At 51.9% G+C, this 22,523-nt stretch overlaps 7 protein-coding genes across 9 annotated transcripts; 3 read left to right on the forward strand and 4 right to left on the reverse strand.

Moving 5' to 3' along the window:
* Positions 1-106: 106 nt before the first annotated feature.
* On the reverse strand, positions 107-1,566 carry LOC131672993 (thioredoxin reductase-like selenoprotein T homolog CG3887). Its single transcript, XM_058950608.1, has 3 exons — positions 1,168-1,566; positions 737-1,062; positions 107-667 (listed from the first exon to the last, which is right to left on the reverse strand). Exons 1-3 carry the CDS (start codon positions 1,302-1,304, stop codon positions 543-545), a joined length of 588 nt encoding a protein of 195 aa, XP_058806591.1. The 5' UTR covers positions 1,305-1,566; the 3' UTR covers positions 107-542.
* A 523-nt stretch (positions 1,567-2,089) lies between these two features.
* Positions 2,090-4,785, reverse strand: LOC131672987 (kelch-like protein 5). Its single transcript, XM_058950598.1, has 2 exons — positions 4,596-4,785; positions 2,090-4,239 (listed from the first exon to the last, which is right to left on the reverse strand). The coding sequence occupies exon 2, from the start codon at positions 4,236-4,238 to the stop codon at positions 2,406-2,408; it is 1,833 nt and encodes a 610-aa protein (XP_058806581.1). The 5' UTR covers position 4,239; positions 4,596-4,785; the 3' UTR covers positions 2,090-2,405.
* Positions 4,786-5,983: 1,198 nt separating this feature from the next.
* On the forward strand, positions 5,984-7,455 carry LOC131672991 (ATP synthase mitochondrial F1 complex assembly factor 2). Its single transcript, XM_058950606.1, has 6 exons — positions 5,984-6,294; positions 6,411-6,604; positions 6,674-6,796; positions 6,868-7,048; positions 7,128-7,243; positions 7,309-7,455. The coding sequence occupies exons 1-6, from the start codon at positions 6,237-6,239 to the stop codon at positions 7,453-7,455; spliced, it is 819 nt and encodes a 272-aa protein (XP_058806589.1). The 5' UTR covers positions 5,984-6,236.
* Positions 7,432-11,490, reverse strand: LOC131672986 (protein eyes shut). Its single transcript, XM_058950597.1, has 12 exons — positions 11,332-11,490; positions 11,086-11,232; positions 10,877-11,025; positions 10,693-10,809; positions 10,415-10,639; positions 9,412-10,355; positions 9,043-9,350; positions 8,618-8,986; positions 8,423-8,559; positions 7,934-8,356; positions 7,639-7,867; positions 7,432-7,568 (listed from the first exon to the last, which is right to left on the reverse strand). Exons 1-12 carry the CDS (start codon positions 11,337-11,339, stop codon positions 7,490-7,492), a joined length of 3,135 nt encoding a protein of 1,044 aa, XP_058806580.1. The 5' UTR covers positions 11,340-11,490; the 3' UTR covers positions 7,432-7,489.
* On the forward strand, positions 11,486-15,465 carry LOC131672989 (SET domain-containing protein SmydA-8-like). The gene is made up of 8 exons (XM_058950602.1): positions 11,486-11,716; positions 11,779-12,152; positions 13,877-14,263; positions 14,321-14,455; positions 14,758-14,944; positions 15,007-15,102; positions 15,165-15,259; positions 15,325-15,465. Exons 1-8 carry the CDS (start codon positions 11,617-11,619, stop codon positions 15,463-15,465), a joined length of 1,515 nt encoding a protein of 504 aa, XP_058806585.1. The 5' UTR covers positions 11,486-11,616.
* On the reverse strand, positions 15,466-19,628 carry LOC131672985 (zinc finger CCCH domain-containing protein 13-like). Its single transcript, XM_058950596.1, has 8 exons — positions 19,172-19,628; positions 19,030-19,105; positions 18,551-18,948; positions 16,866-18,470; positions 16,228-16,794; positions 15,875-16,167; positions 15,691-15,808; positions 15,466-15,620 (listed from the first exon to the last, which is right to left on the reverse strand). Exons 1-8 carry the CDS (start codon positions 19,354-19,356, stop codon positions 15,521-15,523), a joined length of 3,342 nt encoding a protein of 1,113 aa, XP_058806579.1. The 5' UTR covers positions 19,357-19,628; the 3' UTR covers positions 15,466-15,520.
* Positions 19,629-19,948: 320 nt separating this feature from the next.
* On the forward strand, positions 19,949-22,478 carry LOC131672990 (protein Mo25). Of its 3 annotated transcripts, XM_058950604.1 has the most exons (9): positions 20,014-20,066; positions 20,308-20,473; positions 20,637-20,743; positions 20,804-20,971; positions 21,048-21,166; positions 21,233-21,401; positions 21,475-21,639; positions 21,711-21,815; positions 21,877-22,477. In XM_058950604.1, exons 3-9 carry the CDS (start codon positions 20,642-20,644, stop codon positions 22,057-22,059), a joined length of 1,011 nt encoding a protein of 336 aa, XP_058806587.1. In that variant the 5' UTR covers positions 20,014-20,066; positions 20,308-20,473; positions 20,637-20,641; the 3' UTR covers positions 22,060-22,477. The 3 variants fall into 3 exon arrangements, with proteins under 3 accessions (XP_058806586.1, XP_058806587.1, XP_058806588.1); XM_058950603.1 differs by having other exon boundaries at positions 19,949-20,473; XM_058950605.1 differs by lacking the exon at positions 20,308-20,473 and having other exon boundaries at positions 20,026-20,066; positions 21,877-22,478.
* The last annotated feature ends 45 nt before the right edge of the window (positions 22,479-22,523 follow it).

Raw genomic sequence — 22,523 nt, forward strand, 5'->3', positions numbered from 1 at the left:
TAATTTATACTTTGTCTATTTCTGAATAATCATTTTCATTTGAGATCATTACTTAATTTTTTTTCTAAGAACAATATCGTGTCATAAGTTAAGGAAAAGAAATTAGTCAACTTTAAAAATCATGTATTTTGTAACGTATCCTTTATCCTTTGGTGTATTGTTCGTTATATTTACACAAACATAATTTATTCACTTATTAATATACATATTCTACAGCTTGAGGATATAAAAAATTGAAATTCTGAGAATTAGTGCTTTAGTATTGTACAGTAATCAATAACTATCAAAGTATACATTTTTAAAGATTTTCTTGCATAATTCACTTGCTGGGCAGCTTAGTTGTATATATATATATATATATATATATTGTATGTATATATATATATGTAGTACGTATATAAATCTTAGACATGATTCTTGTTCTAAAGAATGTAAGTATCTAGCATGATGAAAGGATTCGCTAATGCACAATTACATTAATTTTCAAAAGTAACTTCATGATTAAATATCATCCACTTCAAAAAATCTCAAATTCTTGATATCTACTTATTGATCTTGCCTGTTTGCATTTCAGGGAACAACATTTGCATGTGAGTATCAATAATTTGAAAAAGTTCAGGAGGTTGAGGTATTCTCCCAGTTTCAAGTTTTGACCAAATAGGAACATCTGAAAATATTACAAGAATGAACATATCATTTGTTATTTTGATAAAAAAACTACTAAAATGTATGTTACCATTGAAATGAATTTCGAATGCTCCAGAAGCTATTAAGTAACCTTCTGCTGCATTGCACGCAAAAAATAGGAGTACACAAGAGTATAAACGATTATCCATACACCATTGCCACCAAAATGGTTGAGGTTGTCCAATCCATTGGAATGGATTTACCTTGAGGAATATTAAAATAATGACTAGAATCTTGGCTATATTCAAACCTTTAGCTAGCATCATGTTAGCTCCAGGGGGAATGTAATTTTCTCCATCGATTTGCAATTCTGGATACTTTTCTCTCAGCAAACTTGTGTAATCTTCAAACATCTTTCTATATCCACACGAGTAGCTAAGAGCATAAATGCAATATTTTTATTGATAAAGATGTGAAAATCGCGCGAGTCGAGTCAGTCGAGTATACACTGCTGGTGATCAACTTGTAATAATTACGTACCAGTAATAAAACTTCAACGTTGGCCCGGTTTTAGAGCCAAGTTTGGTCAAAGGAATATCATCATTCAAGTTGGCTCTGGATTCGAGAGAGCAGAGCAAAATGAAAATTATACAAAGACTGAACCGTGATAAATACATTTCCAGCTTATCATGAATAAACTAGCAAAAATGCGTTTCCCTCAGACTTAGGTGAAAGTTGTCTCGTTACTTGCCCAAATACAAATTAAAATCCAATTACTTGAACTAGGTGCATGCAAACCACCTAATTAGCGCTTCTCTTTAGATAGACGAGACGTGTTAATGCTAAACAACTAAACTGTCCGAATTCCGACACTAAAACATCCTATCTGTATCGTGTGATCACTGAGCGACCATTGCCAACGACCCGATGTGCGCGCCACAATCCTGTTTCTCTTAAGTCGTGCAACGTATATCTATACATATGTATAGATGACAATCGACAGATGCGAGTATGACGTACTGTTACCGGTAAGTCACTTGTGACCTGCCGTATTTGTACATAAGGTGTGATCCTATGAATCTGCGCGCGTTTAAATTATTCTTTCATTTCGATTTTAAGTTTTGAAGAAATTCGATTTAAATTGCATTTATTATTGATAAGGTTCGTTTGAACGGTGCATGTGTAATGTATATATAGCTAATCAAATAATGTAACAAAAGCAAATATGGAATAATTTAATAAATTGACTAGAGAGAGACAGAGAACAACCAAATGAGGAAAGGGTAGAATTTTCTCAGAGTCAAACGATATCTTACCTGGTGGAGATTTAATACAGCACAGATTAGATATAGCTTAAAGGCTCTCTTAGATAGCTGGATGATTTTTCGTAATGAGAAACATCATTATATATAACATCAATTCGTTACTTGATTTGATAAAAAAGATATTTATTTTACAAGGCATAAATATTTATTTTACATCATATCATAAATAATAAATACAATTACTACAATAGTCATAAAAAGATAAAACGTTTTGATATGGTTCTTGCATAAATACGAGGCTTCTGCAAAAGTTGGAGCGGCTTGAACTTTGAAGCCTGCCAAGCCGTCTCTCTGAGCTCGAGTATTTAAATATTCAAAAATATTGAAAAATTGTAAGTTCCGTAGCGACTGAAGATCGGTAGTCAGCATTGGAAAAGTGTAAGAAGCGAAAGGGGTCGATGGCTCGACACAAGAGGTAGCGCAGCAGAAAAGCAGCAGAAGCGGTCAGCTGAACTACGAGAAGTCGAGCGAGTTTTCGAGCACGACGCAGGGGCCGGCCCTGCCGGATTTGAGCGGTGTGAGCTGGCGCCAGTCGTTGGCCAGCGGGTCGTAGGCCTCCACCAGCGTGAGGTACTGCTGACCGTCGTAGCCGCCCACGGCGAGTAGCTTGTCACCGAGCACGCAGACGCCGATGGTGTCCCGGGCCAGACTCATGGGGGCGACCGTGGTCCACGTGTCAGTCTTGGGGTCGTAGCGCTCCACGCAGTCGAAGCGGCTGGCATGCGGATTGCTGGCGGGCGCGTCGTGGCCGCCCAGCGCATACAGGCAGCCGTTCATGACGCCGACGCCGACGCCGCCGCGTCGACGCGACATGGGCGCGCACGAGGTCCAGCGGTTGGAGTGCGGGTCATAGCACTCGACGGTGCCGAGGCAAGAGCCATTGTCGCGGCCGCCCACCGCGTACAGCTTGTCTCCGAGCACGGCTACGCCGACGGTCGAGCGCTGCGAGCACATGGGCGACACGTAGGCCCACTGGCGCGTGCTCGGGTCCCAGCGCTCCACCGTGTTGAGGAAACTCCAGCCGTCGTGACCACCCACCGCGTAGAGCGGCCCCTCAAGCACCGCCACGCCCAGCCCGTGGCGGTGGACGGACATGGGCGGCAGTGGACTCCAGGCCAACGCGGCGAAGTCGAAGCACTCCACCGTGTTGAGCGTCTTGAGGCCGTCGCGGCCGCCGGCCACCACCAGCTTGCGCTCCACCACCGCCGCGCCGAACTGCAGCCGCCGGCCGCTCATCTTGGCCAGGCTGCGCCAGCGGTTTTCGCGCAGCGAGAACGCGTCGATGGTCGCACCCTTGTTGGTGTCCATGCCACCGATGGCCAGCAGTCGGCCAACCGTGGCCTTTCGCGGCCGCGTGCGGCTCGATTGCAGCAGCGGCCGGCGCTCCGGCAGCAGATGGTACTTAAGCGCCTCCAGGATGAGCGCCTGCGCGCCCCGCTGCTCCCGGAACATCTCGTTGCTCTCCACGTGGTCCGTTAAGAAGGCTGGCGACAGCAGCGGCAGCTTCACGTGCGCCAGCAGGCCGCTTGCCTCGGCCCGCCTGGCCTCGGGCTCGTGCTGTAGCCACGCCAGCAGCGCCTTGAACACCGACTCCTCGGACGCCACGTTCAGGTCGTCCGATTGCAGTAGCCTCGCCACGTCCTCAGCGGGCAGCAGTAGGAACTCTTGGTTTTTTATCACGTCCATGAAGTTGTCGTTGGTGTATGTATTGGCTGTCGCCAACAGCTCTGCGCAACCGTGCATGTCCGCGAATCTCCTGATGCCCAGACAGTTGCTGGGGTGTAATTGTTTTATCAGAAACTGGCAGCACGCCTCGATTATGCAGCTGAGCTGCAACAGCGATGCCGTCGTCAGCAGTGTTTCCACGTTGTCTTCCAGTAGGTCTACGCTTCCAGTGTAGAAGTACTTGACCAATGTCCACAGAGTATCGCCGTCTACGTCTTTCAGCTCGATTTCGTTCTGGAATGTTTCTCGCAGTGAATTTCTAAACATAGCTGCAAAGTACTCACAGTTGGCACTTAGTACTAATCGATGGGCAGGTATACGCCTTTGTCCTGCTATTAGGATCACATCAGTCAGTTGCTGTTTGTATAAATACTCTGTCATGGTACGAAGACATTGCTCCGAATGTCTCTCCACCTTAAAGCTCTCATCTTGTGGACTATTCGTACTTGTACTGGTGATACTGTACTTACTGCTTGACTGACTTACCGTTGATGTTTCATTTAAAACTAGCAGTTTTTCAGTTTTTTTCATTACCACCTTGTGGCCCTCCATTGATCCCATTCTAAAAATCAACGCTATCACTTAATTCCTAGCAAGATAGACTTTGTGTAAAATTTATTTACGTCCATTAATTAAATAATGCTTTTTTCCAATGATAGGATGTGCAAGCTGATGATTAATCATAATAATTAATGGAATGTATATAATCACAAACAAGATTTTACACTAATATAACCTAACACGTACACAGGGAGCTTTAAAAAGTTTGTTTAGAAGTAACTATGTTATAAAAGATCATAATCAAATAGTTTGTCCGATATTATTTTACAACTTGAAAATATTAAATAAAGATTTATCAGCACTATAATTAAACCAGCATGCATATACAATAAAATTGTTCAAAATTATTTCACTGACGTATCATTGATTGGTGCAAATAATAAGGAATAGCACTAATATACTGTAAGAGCTTTAGGTTCTTTGTATAAAATATCCATTGATTGATATATACTAAAATATTATCTCTTAATTCGACTCTGACTTGTAGTATGTAATTATACCGACATTACTGAAAGTAGTATTTGCGGATTGCAAAAGAATTCTGACATATTCAAAGTGATATCCATTCAATTCTGACCTGACATGATTGGACATAAAACAAGACGTGTGTATCGCGCAGCTATTTCTGCGCCGATCTTGTAGGGTTTTTAAAGCGGCGTTTATTTTCAAATAGAGGAAATATGCCAGTAATGTTACAATATCATCGATTGGATTTTTCTCAGTATGAATCCCAAATGATACATATAAAAAGTAAAAAAATTTAACGATATTTAATTATATTTTTTCAAGAAAGGGTAATAATATGTTTATTTAAATAAAATAAAAACTGGTTTATTGTAAACGTGAGCAACTTTTATCACTCAATCACATTCTACACAGTAACATAAATAACAAAATAACTATTTATAAAGTAACTCAAATGTTTTTATTAATACGCAATACATAATCGGAATGTGTGAATCTATTGTATAAGCGATCACCAGATTCTATAACTAATAACAAAACATAGCAGCTAGTCAAAAAAACATCAAAATCACCTATATAGCAGATCAAGACCTTTGTTCTTAATTGCCAAGTTCGATATATCAGAGGAGCCACTCACAACATTAATATTAGCATCTATAAATAATTTTGATCGAGCATTGCAAATGCCTTTGCTTTATTATAAAAATTGCCAGATTTTCTTTTTTACCACAGTCAATCATCATACGATTTACAGGGCTATATAAATAATATATATCTTTTAAAGGTTAAAAAAAAATATCTTTAGAAATGATTTCAATTTTTCATAAATATATAATCAAGATTTCATTTAGCTTCAAATAACAATCATATGTTACATAAGGATACTTGTGATTTGTAATTATTATTTATTACAGTTGATGGAAGCTGGCCTCTTTTTATTTTATTTTTCATTTTCATATTGTTTGAATATAATGCTGTTTTTTCTTGGAGAATTATAATTAAAGGTATATAGAATATTTTAATTGTAAACAGGTGAAAGAATTATTCAATGTTCAATTTTTTTATATCATTTTGCAATACGTTATTATGTTTTTTTGTGAATAAAAATTATCAATGAAATACTTTTGCTCTGAATACTGGAAAATCCAATTAATAAAATTATGAAATTCATAGGATATTTTCTTTATTTTAAAATATACATCACTGTTTTAAAGTCTAAACTCTAAACAGACGATACTGGTTTCATCGATTCGCGTCCGATTATTTAGATACCACTATGCCTATATAGAGACAATACACAGTGTTGCCACTATTGTTATTCAGTTTTCTGGATTCTAGTGGCTTCTGCTTCTCACTTCTGCTACATTTATAATGATTATTTTGAGCATTTTAACCTGAAAATGAAAGTCGATAGACTAGCAATACTAGGATTGACCAGGATTATTTACAGATAAATCAATGACCTTCATTTTGTGTGACTGAAGTCGTTAATGTATTAGAGCCGCCGAATTTCGTTAACGAAAAATTTATAAAATGCTTCGTTTGAAATATTGCAAGTTTATTTCCATGGCTGCACAATGCAGACACATGGGTAGGTTAGTCATTTTTTAACGTAAACTTTCATCTTTTTTCAAATAAAAAGGATTTTTCAGTAATCAGAACATTGATTGCTTACTTATCATTAAACCTTATCTTGATGTGTTTCAGCCACCGTGAAAAGGTTTTATCGAAAAACAGGTATATTATGCAATGGAAGCAAGTATGAAATTACGTTAGACCAAAGGAAATTGAAAACACCGCTTGGCAAAGTGTTTGAAATTACAAGCGAACCTTTAGCTTTGGCTGTAGCCCACGAGTGGGACAGCCAACCAGAAATTATCAACCGCAATATTATGCATTTAGTATGTAAAGTTTGTGTATTCTCTTAGAATTTTTAAAGATAAACTTTTCATTATAACATTAATTTTCAGACTGCTTTGTGCAGTACAGTACTAGATAATCCTAACAAACTTACAAAAGAAGATATTGCAAATTATATAGTGAATTTTTTGGAAACAGATACACTGCTTTTCCAATCAAATGAAACTGAGAATGTAAGTGACTGTCTGAAATGATTGAATATTCAAATGAAATAAGTAATTGTAAGAAATTTTATTTAATACAGAATACAGATGAATTGTACAAGTTACAAGAAAACAAATGGGATCCGCTCATTCAGTGGTTCTGCGATCGATATCAAATTGATATTGTTAAAACGAAAAGTATAGATGCACCAAAAATACCTCAAGATACAAAAGATGAAATAAAGAAATATTTAGTATCTCACAGCCATGAAGCAATTTTTGGTAAGATTCCATATTCATTGGATTATGGATGAGAGAATTAGACATATTATAATAATTACAATAAACAAAATATCCACAGGTTTTATGTACGGAGTAGACACTGTCAAATCTGTCATCTTGACACTAGCGGCGTCAGAAAGAGTAATAAATGTCGAGGAAGCAGTCGCACTTTCCCGTTTAGAAGAAGATTTTCAGGTAATAGTAGGCCGCATGAAGTTAAGATGTATTGTCAGAAATGAACGCGAAATGCTGTTTTTCAGATTTCTCATTGGGGCAACGTGGAATGGTCGCATGAATTAGCAAAATACGATTTGCAATCACGCATGGCAGCTGCGATTCTGTTTATCCATCTAAACTCGTCATTCGTGAGCTGTAGACCAAAAACGAAAATGACCAATGCCACATGAAGGTGACAGACACGAAAATGTTGCTGTCCACTCGTTAATGGCAAGAGTTTGACGAGGTGCAGTTGACCCGATCTGCACAGTCGGGACCTTGCCAATCCTTCATGCAAATGCAGCTTCAAAAGAACAAAATAAAGCAGCGATGAATATAATAAGACGTAGTACTGAGTGTATGTAGTTAGTTACCTGTAGGTGGGTCCATAATTGAGACAAACCGCGCCGTTCTTGCACGAATGATGCGAGCATTCGTTCCGATGGCACTCGCCAACCCCGCGGCCAGTGGCGGGGCTGGCCGTCGTAAGCGGGGGGAAGCTGTCGTCCGTGCGTAACTCGAGGTCGTATATGCAGCCGGAGAAACCACTGTGCAGAGGCAGGTCGTGCGGTAGCGAGTCGAAGTACTTGGCCTTGTGTCCCCCTGCGCGAAAAGGTCGATCTCGGTGATAAGCGCGCGGATGAACGGAGCTCGAAGCCGAGAGCCTACCAATGTAGAGAATGGGCGAGACGTCGAGGCGCGTGTTGGAGCCGGCCGCCCGAGCGCTCACGTTGCCCACGCCCTCGACGTACAGCCAGGCGTCCCTGCCCCGGCGACCGACCCGCAACGCGTGATCCCTGCGCGCGCGCACGCTGATCGGGCTGGCGGTGAAGATCCTGCGCACCCCCGAGCCCAGGTCCCAGGTGAGCATGAGGTAGCCGCGCACGTAGGTGAGCGCCAGGTGGTCGGGGCTGTCGCGCCGCGGGCCACTCTGGCCCATGTAGGCCAGCAGCGAAATCTGCTCGGGGTTGCGCGGCGCGATGCGCATGGCCAGCTCCAGGCCGTCCCGCGGCGAGCCGCTCAGCCCGTAAGCCATGTAGGACGAGAAGCCGGGCGCCGGCACCGAGAAGGACGGCTGCGCGATGCTGGCGTCTGCAACAGGTAGGGCCGCGGTAGGGGCGGGGCCGCGGCGGGCACCGGGGCCCGCGTCGCGCTCACCTCTTTCGCAGAACAGGCCGTGGGCGCCGAGCGGGCACACGCACAGGAAGCTGACGCCGGGACTCATGAGGCAGGTGGCACCCAGCTGGCACGGCTCCTCGTCGCAGACCGAGCGCTCGCAGAACTCGCCGCTGTAGCTGCGGGCAGAGATCGCGTCATTGCCGCGGCTACGGGCGCCGACGCGCGGCCACCTACCCGGCGATGCAGCTGCACTCGACGCCGGCGCCGTCGGCCAGCTGCCGGCAGGCCCCGAAGTTGCGACAGGGATTGGGCAGGCACAAGAACGAGTGGCACTCCTCCAACTGAACGACCTCCACGGAGTCGCGCGCGAAGTCGCGCGCGAGCCCGTTGACCTCGAGCAGGCTCATGCAGCCGACGAAGCCCAGCACGACCGGCGGGAACTGCCGCGAGAAGGCCAGCGGGATGCCGCCTACGTGCAGCCTGGCCAGGCGCGGCGCGCTGCCGTGGCTGTGCAACAGCTGCTCGCCGCTCATGGCCTCGGAGCCGTTGACCAGCAGCCGCGCCGAACAGCGGTCCGATGCCCGCTCGGCGATGTAGCGGAACCTGCGACCAGAGGCGCGCGTGAGCGTCGCGGGCGCGCGCCGGGTCCGCGGGCTTACCGCATCTCGAGGTCCGCCTCGCGGGCGTCGCCCAGCGGCGAGTCCAGCTCGCCGAACAGCATCGTTTGCAGGCCGCAGGAGAACTGGAACTTGAGCTGGCCGGCCTCCAGGTAGAGCAGCGCGTAGCGCTCGTCGTCGAACAGCGCGTGCAGGAGGATGCCGCTGCTGGCGCGGCTGCGCAGCCGCAGCCGCACGCTCAACTCGCCGGACTCGATGTCGAACCTCTGCCTGGCGTACGACTTGCCGTTGAACGCGGCGCTGGTCAGGCCGGCGCGCGGCGCGCAGTCGTCCGGGCGGCCGCAGTCGCACTGCCGACAGCGGCTCGTGAGCGGGCGGCGGGCGGGCCGCGAGCGGCGGGCGGGCACGTACCTGCGCGGCGTCCTGCGGGCAGCGCGACGCGTTGGCGCAACGCTCGACGTCGCAGGCGGGCCCGGGGCCGGGGCCCGCGCCCGGCCGCTCGGTGCCGCCGCTCGGTGGCGTGCTGCTCGCGTCGAGCTCGCTGCCGAAGGTGCTTCGGTGGAAGTCCGGCAGCGAGGTGAAGTCCTCGTCGGCGGGCGTGGACGCCGCCTCCGGAGGCGGCAGGCTCGGCGGCGCACTGGCCTCCGGCTCGGGCTCCGGGCCGGGGATGCTCGAGGGCAGCATCGTCACCACGCCGGCAGCGCTCGTGCTGGCGGCGGCGGAGAGCGTGGTCTCGGCGACGTCCGCGTCCTCGGGCCGCTCGCCGCTCGCGCTCGTCCCGGAGGTCGACTCGGTGCCGGGCTCGGACGCAACCGTGGTGGCCCCGGTCGTGGTCACGCCGGCTGGCTCGGGGCTCGAGTCAAGGTCCGGGTCCAGGCCCGCGTCGATCCCGGGCTCGGTCGCCGGCTCGGGCTCCGTGCGCGCCTCGGTGGCACCTCGGTCGGGGGCCGGACCGCTCGTGGTCTCGAGCGGCTGCTCGCCCCCGGCGCCGATCTCTACGGCCAGCTCCGTGGACGACGGGCCGAGGGGCGCGGAGGTGGCGCTGGGTGGGAGGCCCGCAGCGGACGTGCCCTCGGCGGCCGGCTCCTCGGACACGCTGGCGCAGTTGTCGCCCACAAAAGGCGGCGGGCACGAGCAGCTGAAGCTATCGACGCCGTCGATGCAGCTGCCGCCGTTCTGGCAGTGCGCGGACTTGGACTGGCAGTCATCGTAGCGCAGCTCGCACAGCGGGCCGTGGAAGTCTGGCACGCAGTAGCAGACCGGACGGCCGTCCTCGAGCAGGCAGACGGCACCGTTCAGGCAGGGGCTTTCGCGGCAAGCCAGCAGCGGCTTGTCGCAGTCCTTGCCGGTGAAGCCTAGGCGCGTCGAGACCGATTAGCGTGGGCCGGCGTGGGCCGATCCCGGACGCACCCACCGAACAAGCAGACGCATTGATAGTCGCCGGGCAAGTTGATGCAGAGGCCGCCGTTGCGGCAGGGCGCCGCCAGGCTGCACTCGTCCAGGTCCCGCTCGCAGCGAGCTCCCAGCCAGCCGTCGGCGCAGCGGCACGAGAAGCTCAGCCCCGGGCCCTCCGAGCATTCGCCCGCGTTCTGGCACACGCTGGCGTTGCACACCGCCTCGTCGATCTGGCAGAACTCGCCTGCAAGCGCGCGCTCGTTAGGGCCGCGCAGGGCGATCGCGGCGGTCGCTCACCCGAGAAGCCCTCCAGGCACTGGCAGCTGACGCCCGCGTGGTCGCGCTCCGAGCACGTGGCGTTGTTCTGGCACGGCTGGCTCGAGCACTGGCTGTAGCGCTGCTCGCAGTTGAGACCTGTAGCCAGCGGGGCGACTGGTTAGCGCGCGCGCGGACCTCGGTCGAGCCGCCGAGCGACACCTACCCACGAAACCCTCCGGGCAGCTGCAGTTGTAGGCCGCCACGGCGTCGTGGCAGGTACCCCCGTTCAGGCAGGGCTGCGACCAGCACTCGTCCCAGTTGGTCTCGCAGTTGGACCCCGTGTAGCCGTCGATGCAGTAGCACCGGTAGGAGCTGCAACAGGCGACGCTGCATCCATCCACGCACGCACCCGCCGGCCTACCGCCGTTTTACCTGCTGAGCGCCTCCTCCACGTCCACGCAGATGCCGTACATGCAGGGGCTGCTCCCGCAGTGCGAGTCCGACAGCGCCGCCGCCGCCGCCGTCGCCAGTGCGAGCACCGCCAGCGCCGCGCCGGTCCCACGCTTGCCTCCGGGCGATCTGCAACACAGGCGGGCTGTCGAGTTCCCCGGCATCAACCCGCGCGGGTCCGCGGCCGCCGCGCGCCGCGTCGGTCGCGGAGCGCGGCGCATCCGTTACCTCGGCATATTCCGCGAATGGTCGTCGACGAGCTGCGCTGCACAAGGACGCCGGCTGAGTGGCTATGCGGACGCGCTGGCTCGGGCCTGCGTTCCTCGGTCGTCATGGCGACGACCGGCGACACAAACTCGCGGAGGCCGCTCGGCGTCGGCGCTCTGTATCGACCAAATTCAAGGAAGCCCAGCTATTATTACCGCCGCGGTTGGCAGCGGCGGCCGGCGGCGTTGAGCGCGCGCCAGGCCCGCGAACCCGCGGCCGCGCGCGGGCGCGCCAGTGTCGGGCGGGATGGAGCCGCGAGAGGTGGAAGGTCTGCTGCTGGGGCACCTGGCGCGCCGCGGCCTGGCGTGCGAGGACCGCTGCTGGGCCGTGCGCGCCTCCGAGCTGGGTAGGCCACCGACGGGCCCCGCGACGCTGGCGTCGGCCGGGGCTGACTCTGACTGTCGACAGGTGGTCGCGGTCTGGCGGCGCGGCGGCCGATCGCGCGCGGCCAGCTGGTCTACGCGGACCGCGCGCTGCTGCTGGGGCCGCGCGGCCGCGACGGGCAGCCGCCGATGTGCGCGGTGTGCGCGCGCGAGCGCTGTCCGCTGGTCGGCTGCGACGGCGGCTGCGGACTGCCCGTCTGCTCGGCCGCGTGCGCGGAGAGCACCGACCACCAGGCCGAGTGCGTCTTCCTGCGGAGGCTGCGCCCGCTGTGCGCGCCCGGCTGGTGCCCCGAACTGCTGCGGGCGCTGGCGGCCGTGCGCGCCCTCTTCCTCTGCCCGGCCGATCGCCAACTGCTGGGCGCGCTCCAGGCCCACGAGGCGGCCCGGCACAGCCGGGAGGTAGGTGACGTCCGCTTTACCAGCGGGCCCGCTTTCTTCGAACGGCGAGTCAGGTATCGACCGTAAGTGGGCTACAGGTGGACGGATCGCACTTGAATTTTCAAAGACCGGCAGCGGCGTCGAGAGCTGCATACCTTCCAAGTTAACAAATGACACGCACCAAGGGATGTTCACCTCAAGTTTTTTATTGCAACAGCAAGACATGTTCGTACAATAACGCAGTAACAACAAACGAGCCAACTGTAACGTAGTAACCCATTGTTACCAGTCCATGCTGCGGAGTATCTCCCAACCGTGATCGCGCGATACGAGCGTTCCAATTGAGCCTGCGGCTCGCGAGGATGCACTGGTTCGCTGGCGTACCGTCCGAGCGAGTTGAAATCGGTAGCAAATGGCGCGTCCGATTAGCTCGTTGCGAGCGCGACTCTCGAGTCGACGCGCAAGCTCGCAGGCAATCGGCAGGAGGGGCTCAGCCGAGCGGCGGAGCCTGGCGCTGCTTGGCCGCGAGCAGCGCGTTGCCGGCCTTGGAGCGGTTGGGCTGACCCAGGCGCTCGCTGACGAAGCGCCCCACCTCGGCCAGCTCGTCCAGGTCGACACCCGTGCGCATGCCCTGCCCGTGCAGCAGGTAGAGCAGATCCTCGGTGGCCAGGTTGCCGGAGGCGCCGGGCGCGTACGGGCAGCCGCCCAGGCCCGCCACCGACGAGTCGAACACGCGGATGCCCTGTCCCAGGCACTCGTATACGTTGGCCAGCGCCTGGCCGTAGGTGTCGTGGAGGTGCGCGGCCAGCAGCCAGAGCCGTTCGCCCGTGGCGGGGCGCAGCTCGCGCAGCAGCGCAGCCAGGCGCGCGGGCGTGCCCACGCCCACGGTGTCGCCGAGGGCCACCTCGAAGCAGCCCATGCCCAGCAGCGCTTCCACGAGGCGCGCGACGCGCGCAGCCGGCACGGCGCCCTCGTACGGGCAGCCGACCACGCAGGAAAGCACGCCGCGCGCGCGAATCCCCGCGGCGGCGCAGTCGGCGCTCAGGCGCGCCAGCCGCTCGAGGCTCTCGGCGATCGAGCAGTTGGTGTTGCGCCGCGAGAACGTCTCCGAGGCGGCGGCGAACAGCACCACCTCGCGCACACCGGCGGCGCGCGCGGCGCGCAGACCCGCCTCGTTGGGCACCAGCGCCGAGTACTCGACCGGGCGGCCCTCGGGCGCCTCCGCGACCGCGCGCCGCCAGACCTCGGCGGCGTCGCTCATCTGCGGCACCCACTTGGCCGACACGAAGCTCGTCACCTCGATCGAGCGCAGCCCCGTGGCAGCGAGCCGCCGCACCAGCTCCACCTTGCTCTCCGTCGGCACCTGCGCCTTCACGTTCTGCAGGCCGTCGCGCGGCCCGACCTCCACCACGCGCACCATGTCCGTCAGCCGCCTCGCGGGCTGCCGCGTCCAGCTGCTCAGCATCGCGCGGCCTGAAACTGCGTGCGCCGTGAGGCCGCGCCCGTGAGCCCGCGTCCGCGAGCCCGCGACCCTACCTTGCTCCGGCTGCCGCCTGTCCCGGCTCGTCGTCGCGGCTGCAGAAGGTCGCGCTGGCCCCGTGCGCAGCGCCGAGCAGACTCGCGACGATCGCGCGATCGGCCACGCGGCGGGGGGCCGCGCCGCTGATAGCGCCGATAGCTGCGCGCAGGCGCCTCGCGCTATCGGCTCGCGCGCGCCAGCTTCGAACGACGCCGACGGCCCGCAGGTGGACCTGCTGGCGCGCAGCCTGGCCGGCGGCCTGGACGTCGAGGACGAGCGGCTGATGCGGCGCGCCTGCCGGGCCATGGACACCAACGCCTTCGAGGCGGCGGCGGCGGCCGCCTCGGACGCAGGGCCCGGCGTCGTCGCCTCCACGGGCCTGCGCGCGCTGTTCCCGTTGGGCGCGCTCACCAACCACCGCTGCGTGCCCAATACGCGCCACCTGCTGAACGGCCGCGGTGACCTGCAGGTCTACGCCGTCGCGGAGATCGCCGAGGGCCAGGAGATCAGCATGAGCTACGCCGACCTGCTCTGGGACACCACGCTGCGCCGGCAGTTCCTGCGAGCGACCAAACATTTCTGCTGCGACTGCCCGCGCTGCTCCGACCCCACGGTAGGTGCTCGCGACTCGGCCGATTGCGCGCGCTAACGCCTGCTCGCCTCGTTGCAGGAGCACGGCTCGCTACTGGCGGCTCTGAGGTGCGCCGACGGTGCCTGCGCGGGCCTGCTGCTACCCGACCGGCCGTTGAGTTTCGATTCTCCTTGGACCTGTGGCCGCTGCCGGCTCGTCATCAGCAGTAAGCAGGTATGCGCCTCCCGGCCAGCGCACGCTCTTTGCTCTCGCTTTCTTTTGGCCGACTTTAGAAAGCAGGCGGATGCTATACGTTCGACCTGGATTTTATTGATGTCCGCCGGCGTTTCTGGAACGGCTCGACTGATTCGACGATGTTGGCTCGTTTGAAAGGACACGCTTCTTACATGGTCCCGTTTCATTGTCGATTCGACGTTCCAAGCATATAACTTTTGCCAATGATTGCAGAATCAATTTCAAGTGTATGTCTTTTTTTGAAAAAAATTTAATTTGTCCCGCGTCCACTCGCCGCACAGATCGCAGCAATTCGAGCTGGCATCGCGAGCGCTATCGCCGAAATGTCTGGTCAGAGTCCACGCAAAGCCCTGAAATTCTTACAACGGCAGCTGGCTGTGCTGGTTCCAGAAACCAATTACGTCATGATGGGCATGATGTTTCAAATCCTTTCGCTCTTTGGGCGCGTCGACGGATTAACCTGGAAGGGTGAGCGGTCTTGGTAACGAAGATCTTCCACCCTCATGTGCAATTAGTCCATTCCCTTTCAGATTTGACCGACAACGAATTGGATACCAAAATTGACTACTGTCACAAACTGATCGCTTGCTTGGATAGCTTAAATTGTGGCGATTGCACGAAAAAAGGTGGACCGCCCTAAAATAGCGCTCGAACGTACATTTCTACAATTTATCAACTTCTCTTGCAGGACTTGTACTCTATGAATTGTATGTAGCAAATGCCGAAAAGCTTAAGCGTCTTGGCTCGTGTCCAGAAAGTCCCACGTCCGGTCGTCAGAGTCAGGTAATTTATTGTCAGCCTCACATTTTCTTATAACATACTCCAATTCATTTATTCAAATGTTGCAGCTCTCTTCTACTTTAAACGAGCACAATTTAACGGAAGCCTTAATAATTTTAAAGGACGACATCGTGGCGCCCAGTGACTATCGTCAAATTTACGCATCGGTAAATCAGTCTTTAAAAACAACGTCAATATCAAAAGCATAATTTCGATTAGTAAGCGCTATTCCTGTCAACTTTATTATTTATTTTACATTTTCATTCATGCGCTCTGCTCGAGACGCAATTTAGCTTCTTCGTACAAAAGTGTACATGGCTTGAAATTGTCGATTCGCTCAGCATTGTTATCACTTATATTATACCTGAAACAATTGTGCAAATGTAATCGAACAATTATACATTTATAATCCAGAAAGTCATCAATTTACCAACCTATAAAGTAAGTCATCATTGTTTATCAGTTTGTACATTGAATTGGATAGTAAGTTTCTCCGGGCCAACGCTGTATGTAAGAAGGCTACATTACTCAGAAGCAGGTCATGCGATGATTCTGAAAAATCAAAAGCGCCAATTACAAGCACATACTAGAGGCGAAATGAATCTAAAGTGGACCAACCATCATGCGAGTATTTTTGTAAAATTTGTTCCGACAACTCCAGACCCGTAGCTTTAACGGAAATGCCAATTCGCTGGAATACAGCTTTGCACTGCCAACGGTCATGAACGCTGTCGTGACCGGCCGGGTAGCAGCGCCGGGGTTGCGACTCATTGACAAGGCTCTCCCAATCGACCCCGAGAGCATCGCCCAACCCTTTGCAGCTCGTCTTGATGTCCTCCTCGAGCTCACCATCGGAAATCTCTTCGAAGTCCATAGTCTCCAGACTCTCTTCCTCGATGTGGTTTTTGGCACTGCGCCGACAACCCGAATCAGTAAGTATGCGGGACAAAGTGGCAGACGGACGGTGGTACCTGTAGGGATCGGCGCCGTCTTTGTCTTTGGCGAAGGAGGCGGTGGAATCGGTGTCAAGCGGTGGTGCCCTGGGCGAGGCATGCGAGAGCTCCTGGCTGTGGACGGAGATGGAGTCGCGGTCGGCCTCGGGCGGCGGCCTTCTATCGATGGCCACGGGCAGGTCGTCCTCCATGTCGAGGATGTCATCGGGATCGTCGCTGATGTCGCTGAGGTCGCTCTCGGCGTGCAGAGACGAGAGCGCGGGCCCTCCTGCCTCGTCCGCACAGCTCGACCGCTTTGGCTCGGGCGGCGGAGGCGGAGCCAGCGCCGGTGGCTGTGGCTGCGCCGCGCCCGGCTCCCTCGACTCGGGCCGCTCCTTCGTCGCTGGCGCCTTCTTGTGGAAGCTGTCCGCAGACTTCTCGCGGCTACGGCGCGGCCTGCCCTCGGCCAGCTCCATCAACTTCTTGTTGATGGGCTCGTCCTTCATGCTGTTGTGGAGGGCCTGCTTGGCCGCGTGACTCGTCGCCAGCGGCCCTTCATCGCGTTGTTCGGGCGCGTTGAAAGACCTCCGCTTGCTCGTGCTGCAGCTGTGTCAAAACTCCAGATGAAGGCTCGTCGGGCACGGGAAGGGCAGGGGCGGGGGCGCCGCGGGACTTACCCGTGCTGCTGCTGTTGCGGCTGCCCAGCCTCGACGAGCTCGCCTCTGTAGGGCCGAAGGTCCCACTTGCGCGCGTCGGCCAGCTTCCAGTCGGCCTCGTATTTGGACCCGGGCCACTCAACCTCAAGGACGTCCGCGTGCGTCAGGCCCTCGCGGTCCCAGAGCGCACTTCGGCTGGCGCCGCGCCATTCGCGCTCCTCCCAGTCCTGGGCGCCTGCGCCGGCCTCGTGATGCTGCAGCGCCTCCCAGCTGTCGGCGCCGCCCTCGTCGCGGCCGGTGGCCGGCTCGAGATACTGGAGGCCACGCGAGGACGGCCGCTCCTGGTAGCGCTTGCCCGACCGGGCCCGCGGCGGCACCTCGTCCTCGCGGTAGTCGGTACCCTCCTCCGGCTCGTGGCCTGGCCACTGATCCTGCGTCGCACCCGCGGGTGGCGGCAGCTTGCGACCGCCGTAGGCTTCCAGGCTGCCGCGGGGCCGGGGACTGTCACTGGCGCGGCCCTTGTACGGTGCCCGCCGGTGGCCGTGGGGCGTGCGCTCGACGGAGCGCTCGCGCGGCGGGAAGCGCGAGCTGGAGGACGCGGACGAGGACAGCTGCGGTTGCGCCTTGCCGGGACGAACCTTTGCCGCGGACTCGGACTCCTTGCCGCCGGCGCTCGGCGCCGTGACCGCGGCCGGCTTATAACGCGAGCCGCGCTCCGCGGACCGCCGACGCTCGCGCGAGCCACGGCCCTTGTGCGCGTCGCGCTCGCGCTCCCGGTCGCGCTCGCGTTCGCGCTCCCGGTCCCTGTCGCGCTCACGCTCGCGGTCTCGCTCGCGTTCCCGGGAGCGCTGTGCACCGGCGCCGGGCGCCCGGTCCCTGCCCTCGCAGCGGGCGCGCTCCCTGCTGCGCTCGCGGCTGCGCAGCCGGGCGCGTTCCTCCTTCGGCAGCACGGCCGGGGACTGCTGTGAGGCCGCGCCCGCAGGCCGCTTACTAACAGGGCCGTCGTCGCTGCCGCGGTCCCGGCTGCGCTCGCGCTTGTGGACGTCGCGCGAGCGGCTCGAACCTCGCCGGTCCGTGTGGCGCGGCTCGTTCTTCGGACGCGACTTGCTGCCGTCGGCCTTGCCCGCCAATGGCTCCTTGCCGTACGGCTGCTGCGACTGCACGTCGGTCTGCGCCGGCTGCTGCTGCCTGGTGGGCGTACGCGAGCGGCGCTCCCGGTCCTTAGGCCGCGACTCCTTGATACGCTCGCTGTCGGTGCCCTTGGGCTTGTCCTCGGAGCCACGCGGCCTGGCCCTGTCGGCCTCCCTGCGCTCCGGCTTGTCGCCTCGATCGGTGCTGCGCTTGCGCGACGCCGTCTCCTTGCCACTACTGCTGCTCGAGTTCTCGAGCTCGCGCGCTTTCTTGTGATAGCGCTCCTTGTCCACGTCTCGCTCTCTCTCCTTGTCTCGGTCCCGATCGCGTTCTCGCTCCCTGTCGCGCTCCCTCTCGCGCTCAGCAGCTCTCGCCTTGTCCTTGTCCCGCGGCTTCGGTTTGGGTGATTCGCTCAGAGTTCTCTCCTTGGATTTACTGCTGCTCGCCGTGCTGCTACCGTGAGCCGCTCCGACCAGCGGTGTTCTCGCTCTAGACCTGGCAATACAAGTTCACCGTTTGTCAGCAACGCTTATCGAGGCCATACGGGCGGCAGATCCAGCCGCGGCTCTACTCACTTTTTGCGCACATCCTTGTCCTCGTCAAATGCCGGTGATGCAACGTGCTTGCTCTTTTTGAACTTCTTCAGCTTTTTCCGCGAGTCCGATGTCGAACTCGAGGACGAGTCGTCGCTGCTGGAGCTGCTGCTGCTACTGGAGGAACTTGAACTACGAGAACTGGATGAGCTACTCATTGCCTTTTTCTTATATTTTATCTTGTCCTTTCCATGGACCTCCTTGTCCTTTTTCATCTGCAACTCCAACTCTCTTTGTAATAGCTGTCGTCGTCTCTCCAACACTTTTTCGTCCTCGTATTCCAAGTCTGTTTGGTTCCACTCTTCTAGATTTAAGTCTGGACTGTGGGAACTTGTCTTCACAATCTTTGAGGTGAGTCTCTTGAAGGGGTCTTCGATGAGCTATTCACCAAGAAAAACGAGTATAGACAATAATGTTAATGATCAACTGAGACAAGTGAGTGTACAATGTCATCTTCTTACCAGTGAAGGATTGGTCGGAGCATTATCCTTCTTGACTCGTTTCGAAGGGCTTATCAGAGTATGTGTATGTGCATATCTGAAATGTTTATATTTTTGCATCTTATTTAAAATTGTACGCATAAGTAAAGTCGGTGATACTCACTTGCAACTCTTGCCGTACGAACAGTTGCCGTTGAGTGCCCAATTTCTGCAATAGTCTGAAGGATTTTGGGTGGTCGTTGTGGCCGCTGGTTTAGTGCCTAATCTTTCAAATACACTTGGACGCCGAGAGTCAATGTTACATTTCGTAGGGTCAACTGGTATTTTTCTTATGTTTGACTTTGACATATTATCACCATAAATGATCCGTATTTCGACAATGGCTACGCATACTTTCGTTTCCTTTTTATAGGTTGCTACTCACATTAGCTGATATAAATTAATACTTGATATTTGCTTGACACTCATTTACAAATGTTTTGCAATAATAAATAATTACAATAACAGAATCACAGTAGTAAACCTAACCTTCAAACTATCACTTGACAACAACACCGTTAAGCTGCAATTTCAGTTTTCAATGTAGCAACCAGGCAGCGATAGGCCGACAGATTGTAAAATGGTTTTGTATACTAAAGCAAACTAAGTTTTATATCTGAATGCCGTGTCGACAGATGGCAGTAGTGTCAAATATGTGGTAAATCCAAAATCTTCCCTTTTCATTTTCAATACAGATGCGGTATATTATTGAATTGCGATGATTATCAATGCAAATTTTGCATGAAATAAGTAAAAAGATAAACAAGGAAATTTCGAAAATTTAAGTATAAAACAATCCTTACGAGCGTGTCTAAAAGAGATAGAGAGAGAAAGAGAAAGTCAGAGACAGCGACACGGCGTAAGAACGCGACCGAGTGGCGTCAAGGGCGCGGGAGGGGAAGGAGCGAGACATAGCTGTGCATGGCTTCACTCTTCAGGCTTGGCTTGGTTCCAGCTTGGTTCAGTGCGCTTGTGAATTTGCTGTAGTAAGGAAGGTTTATGCGCCGCAATTGCACGTCGTGAGTTTGACTGTACTTTATTGTTTGGTGGCACTAGCAGTGGTTGTCGTCGATGCTGAGTGCTGCTGAAGCTGTCGAATTATTCGTCCTTGCAAACTATCAATAGTTATCAAATCACGATTTCTGTACATTACTGCACAGTATTTATCAAGTGTGCGTCAGTTCGCCGCTTTGCTTTGCTCCTGGCTTATCGTACCTTAGCTGTCTTTCTTTCTCACTCTACCTTTCCGTGTTCTCGTAGCCAAACTTTTGTCATCACTTATATATCAATACATACAAGCGCTCGTCTGGCTCCAATCAACATCCCTACTTTCTTTACTAATGAACTGTTGAAGGGAAAACAAGTCTACCGCGAGTGCCTAAAAAGCAACTGCGTACATCATTATCAATTGACTAGCTATTGAATGGTAAGCTAAACAATTATCCTCTTTCATACATTGCGTAACGTTCACCTTTATTCATCTTAGGTTATATTACCTATCCTTTATTATCATAATAAATCTCATTATTTAATCTTCTAAATTACTGATGCAATAATTTAGATTGCAACAATTTGTTCACTTTTCTCAGACATCATGCCTCTATTTGGAAAGTCTCAAAAGAGTCCAGCAGAGGTGGTAAAGGCTCTAAAGGAGGCAGTAAATGCACTGGAACGTGGCGATAAAAAAGTAGAAAAGGTAAATATTACATGCTCTGTCTATAACTCAGCACAAATTTAATGCTACTTTTGGTTGCAGGCTCAAGAAGATGTCAGTAAAAATTTAGTCCACATTAAAAACATGCTATATGGGACTGCTGAATCAGAGCCACAAGCTGATATTGTTGTAGCCCAATTGGCTCAGGAACTCTACAATAGTAATCTTTTACTTCTTCTTGTTCAAAATCTCAGTCGGATAGATTTTGAGGTAAAATTGTTTCTCATGACTTAACAATTAAAGGTAACATTTCATCATTTTTCTATTTTTTTTGTTTTTACTTTAGGGTAAAAAAGATGTTGCCCAGGTTTTTAATAATATATTAAGAAGACAAATTGGAACCAGATCACCTACTGTAGAGTATATTTGTACCAAACCTGAAATTTTATTTACACTTATGTCTGGGTGAGTATCAACATATTAAAGAGTCATACTTTGTTCATATTTTAATGTCATCATGTATCATTTCAGTTACGAGCATCAAGATATTGCCTTGAATTGCGGTACAATGTTAAGAGAATGCGCTCGATATGAAGCATTAGCCAAAATTATGCTGTATGCAGAAGATTTTTATAATTTCTTCAGATACGTTGAGGTTTCCACATTTGATATAGCTTCAGATGCCTTTTCAACATTTAAGGCAAGTCACCAATTTTTTAATATTTCCTCTATTTAATAAAGAATGCACAAATTTATTTGAACTTTTCTTGCAGGAACTATTAACGAGGCATAAAATTTTAAGTGCTGAATTTCTAGAAATCCATTATGACAAAGTTTTTTTGCACTATCAAAGGTTACTGAACTCTGAAAATTATGTCACGCGTAGACAAAGTTTAAAATTACTAGGAGAGCTTTTGCTTGACCGTCACAATTTTACCGTGAGTTGTTTTTAATACCTCTCAAATCAGTAAACAAAATTGATAATAACGAAGTAATGTTTTGTTCATAGGTGATGACACGGTACATTTCAAATCCAGACAACTTGAAGTTAATGATGAACATGCTCAAGGAGAAATCTCGCAATATACAATTTGAGGCCTTCCATGTATTCAAGGTAAAGATTATATTGAGTTCATGTAATTGTCATATTTGCTAACATTTATTAACATTTTTAGGTATTTGTTGCTAATCCAAATAAACCAAAACCAATTCTGGATATCTTATTGCGCAATCAAGAAAAACTTATAGAGTTCCTTACACGCTTCCACACGGATCGTTCAGAAGACGAACAATTTAACGACGAGAAAGCTTACTTGATTAAACAGATTAAAGAATTGAAGTCTGTACATGAGAACTAACTTTTTTACACTGTTTTTAGTAGTTATGTAAATAAAACTTACAAAAATACTTCTTAGTACGGCAGCTACAAAAATTTACTTGATTTAATTAATGCAGTCAAGTAATAAGAAATGTGCCTACGCAATTTTTACGAGCCTACTCTGCAATAAACAACAGTGAATATTGAATTACTTGAAGCGTTTGCAGCTAAATAGAACATTTTTATAAATGCTCAGCCAAAGGTAACCAAGTCGAGCGTTGTTGAGATTGAGTCTGGCAATTGTAGCTGCTGTACTTTTTGTTTTATACATCAGGTTATCTTTTAAATGCAGCAAAAATGTATTGATAGATGTCTGCTTCATTTTATGCTAAAATTATATCCACATGTACATGTATAGAGTTGACTGTTGAAATGTAACGCCAAAACAATAATTATTGTTTATTATATTTATTGCAATAAAAGTATTATTTAAAAATGTTTCGA

Source organism: Phymastichus coffea, unplaced genomic scaffold (assembly GCF_024137745.1).
Source record: "Phymastichus coffea isolate CEN01 unplaced genomic scaffold, Cenicafe_Pcof_1.1 PCOF00164, whole genome shotgun sequence".
NCBI classification, from domain to species: Eukaryota; Metazoa; Arthropoda; class Insecta; order Hymenoptera; family Eulophidae; genus Phymastichus; species Phymastichus coffea.

Excerpts from the sequence above, each read along its gene's own strand:
- LOC131672991 (XM_058950606.1), top strand. The coding sequence starts at position 6,237 with ATGCTTCGTTTGAAATATTGCAAGTTTATTTCCATGGCTGCACAATGC. Across the intron at positions 6,295-6,410 it reads TGCACAATGCAGACACATGG|CCACCGTGAAAAGGTTTTAT; the intron begins GTAGGTTAGTCA and ends GATGTGTTTCAG. Across the intron at positions 7,049-7,127 it reads CAGCCATGAAGCAATTTTTG|GTTTTATGTACGGAGTAGAC; the intron begins GTAAGATTCCAT and ends AAATATCCACAG.
- LOC131672990 (XM_058950603.1), top strand. The coding sequence starts at position 20,642 with ATGCCTCTATTTGGAAAGTCTCAAAAGAGTCCAGCAGAGGTGGTAAAG. Across the intron at positions 21,640-21,710 it reads TTGACCGTCACAATTTTACC|GTGATGACACGGTACATTTC; the intron begins GTGAGTTGTTTT and ends TTTTGTTCATAG. Across the intron at positions 21,816-21,876 it reads AGGCCTTCCATGTATTCAAG|GTATTTGTTGCTAATCCAAA; the intron begins GTAAAGATTATA and ends TAACATTTTTAG.
- LOC131672986 (XM_058950597.1), bottom strand. Across the intron at positions 10,356-10,414 it reads TCAATGCGTCTGCTTGTTCG|GCTTCACCGGCAAGGACTGC; the intron begins GTGGGTGCGTCC and ends CGACGCGCCTAG. Across the intron at positions 7,868-7,933 it reads CTCGCCCATTCTCTACATTG|GGGGACACAAGGCCAAGTAC; the intron begins GTAGGCTCTCGG and ends CTTTTCGCGCAG.
- LOC131672987 (XM_058950598.1), bottom strand. The coding sequence starts at position 4,238 with ATGGGATCAATGGAGGGCCACAAGGTGGTAATGAAAAAAACTGAAAAA.
- LOC131672985 (XM_058950596.1), bottom strand. The coding sequence starts at position 19,356 with ATGTCAAAGTCAAACATAAGAAAAATACCAGTTGACCCTACGAAATGT. Across the intron at positions 19,106-19,171 it reads TCGTACGGCAAGAGTTGCAA|ATATGCACATACACATACTC; the intron begins GTGAGTATCACC and ends TAAACATTTCAG. Across the intron at positions 18,949-19,029 it reads CTCCGACCAATCCTTCACTG|CTCATCGAAGACCCCTTCAA; the intron begins GTAAGAAGATGA and ends CTTGGTGAATAG.
- LOC131672989 (XM_058950602.1), top strand. The coding sequence starts at position 11,617 with ATGGAGCCGCGAGAGGTGGAAGGTCTGCTGCTGGGGCACCTGGCGCGC. Across the intron at positions 14,456-14,757 it reads TCGTCATCAGCAGTAAGCAG|ATCGCAGCAATTCGAGCTGG; the intron begins GTATGCGCCTCC and ends CTCGCCGCACAG. Across the intron at positions 15,260-15,324 it reads CGTCCGGTCGTCAGAGTCAG|CTCTCTTCTACTTTAAACGA; the intron begins GTAATTTATTGT and ends CAAATGTTGCAG.
- LOC131672993 (XM_058950608.1), bottom strand. The coding sequence starts at position 1,304 with ATGTATTTATCACGGTTCAGTCTTTGTATAATTTTCATTTTGCTCTGC. Across the intron at positions 1,063-1,167 it reads ACGTTGAAGTTTTATTACTG|CTACTCGTGTGGATATAGAA; the intron begins GTACGTAATTAT and ends TTATGCTCTTAG. Across the intron at positions 668-736 it reads ATTCGAAATTCATTTCAATG|ATGTTCCTATTTGGTCAAAA; the intron begins GTAACATACATT and ends TAATATTTTCAG.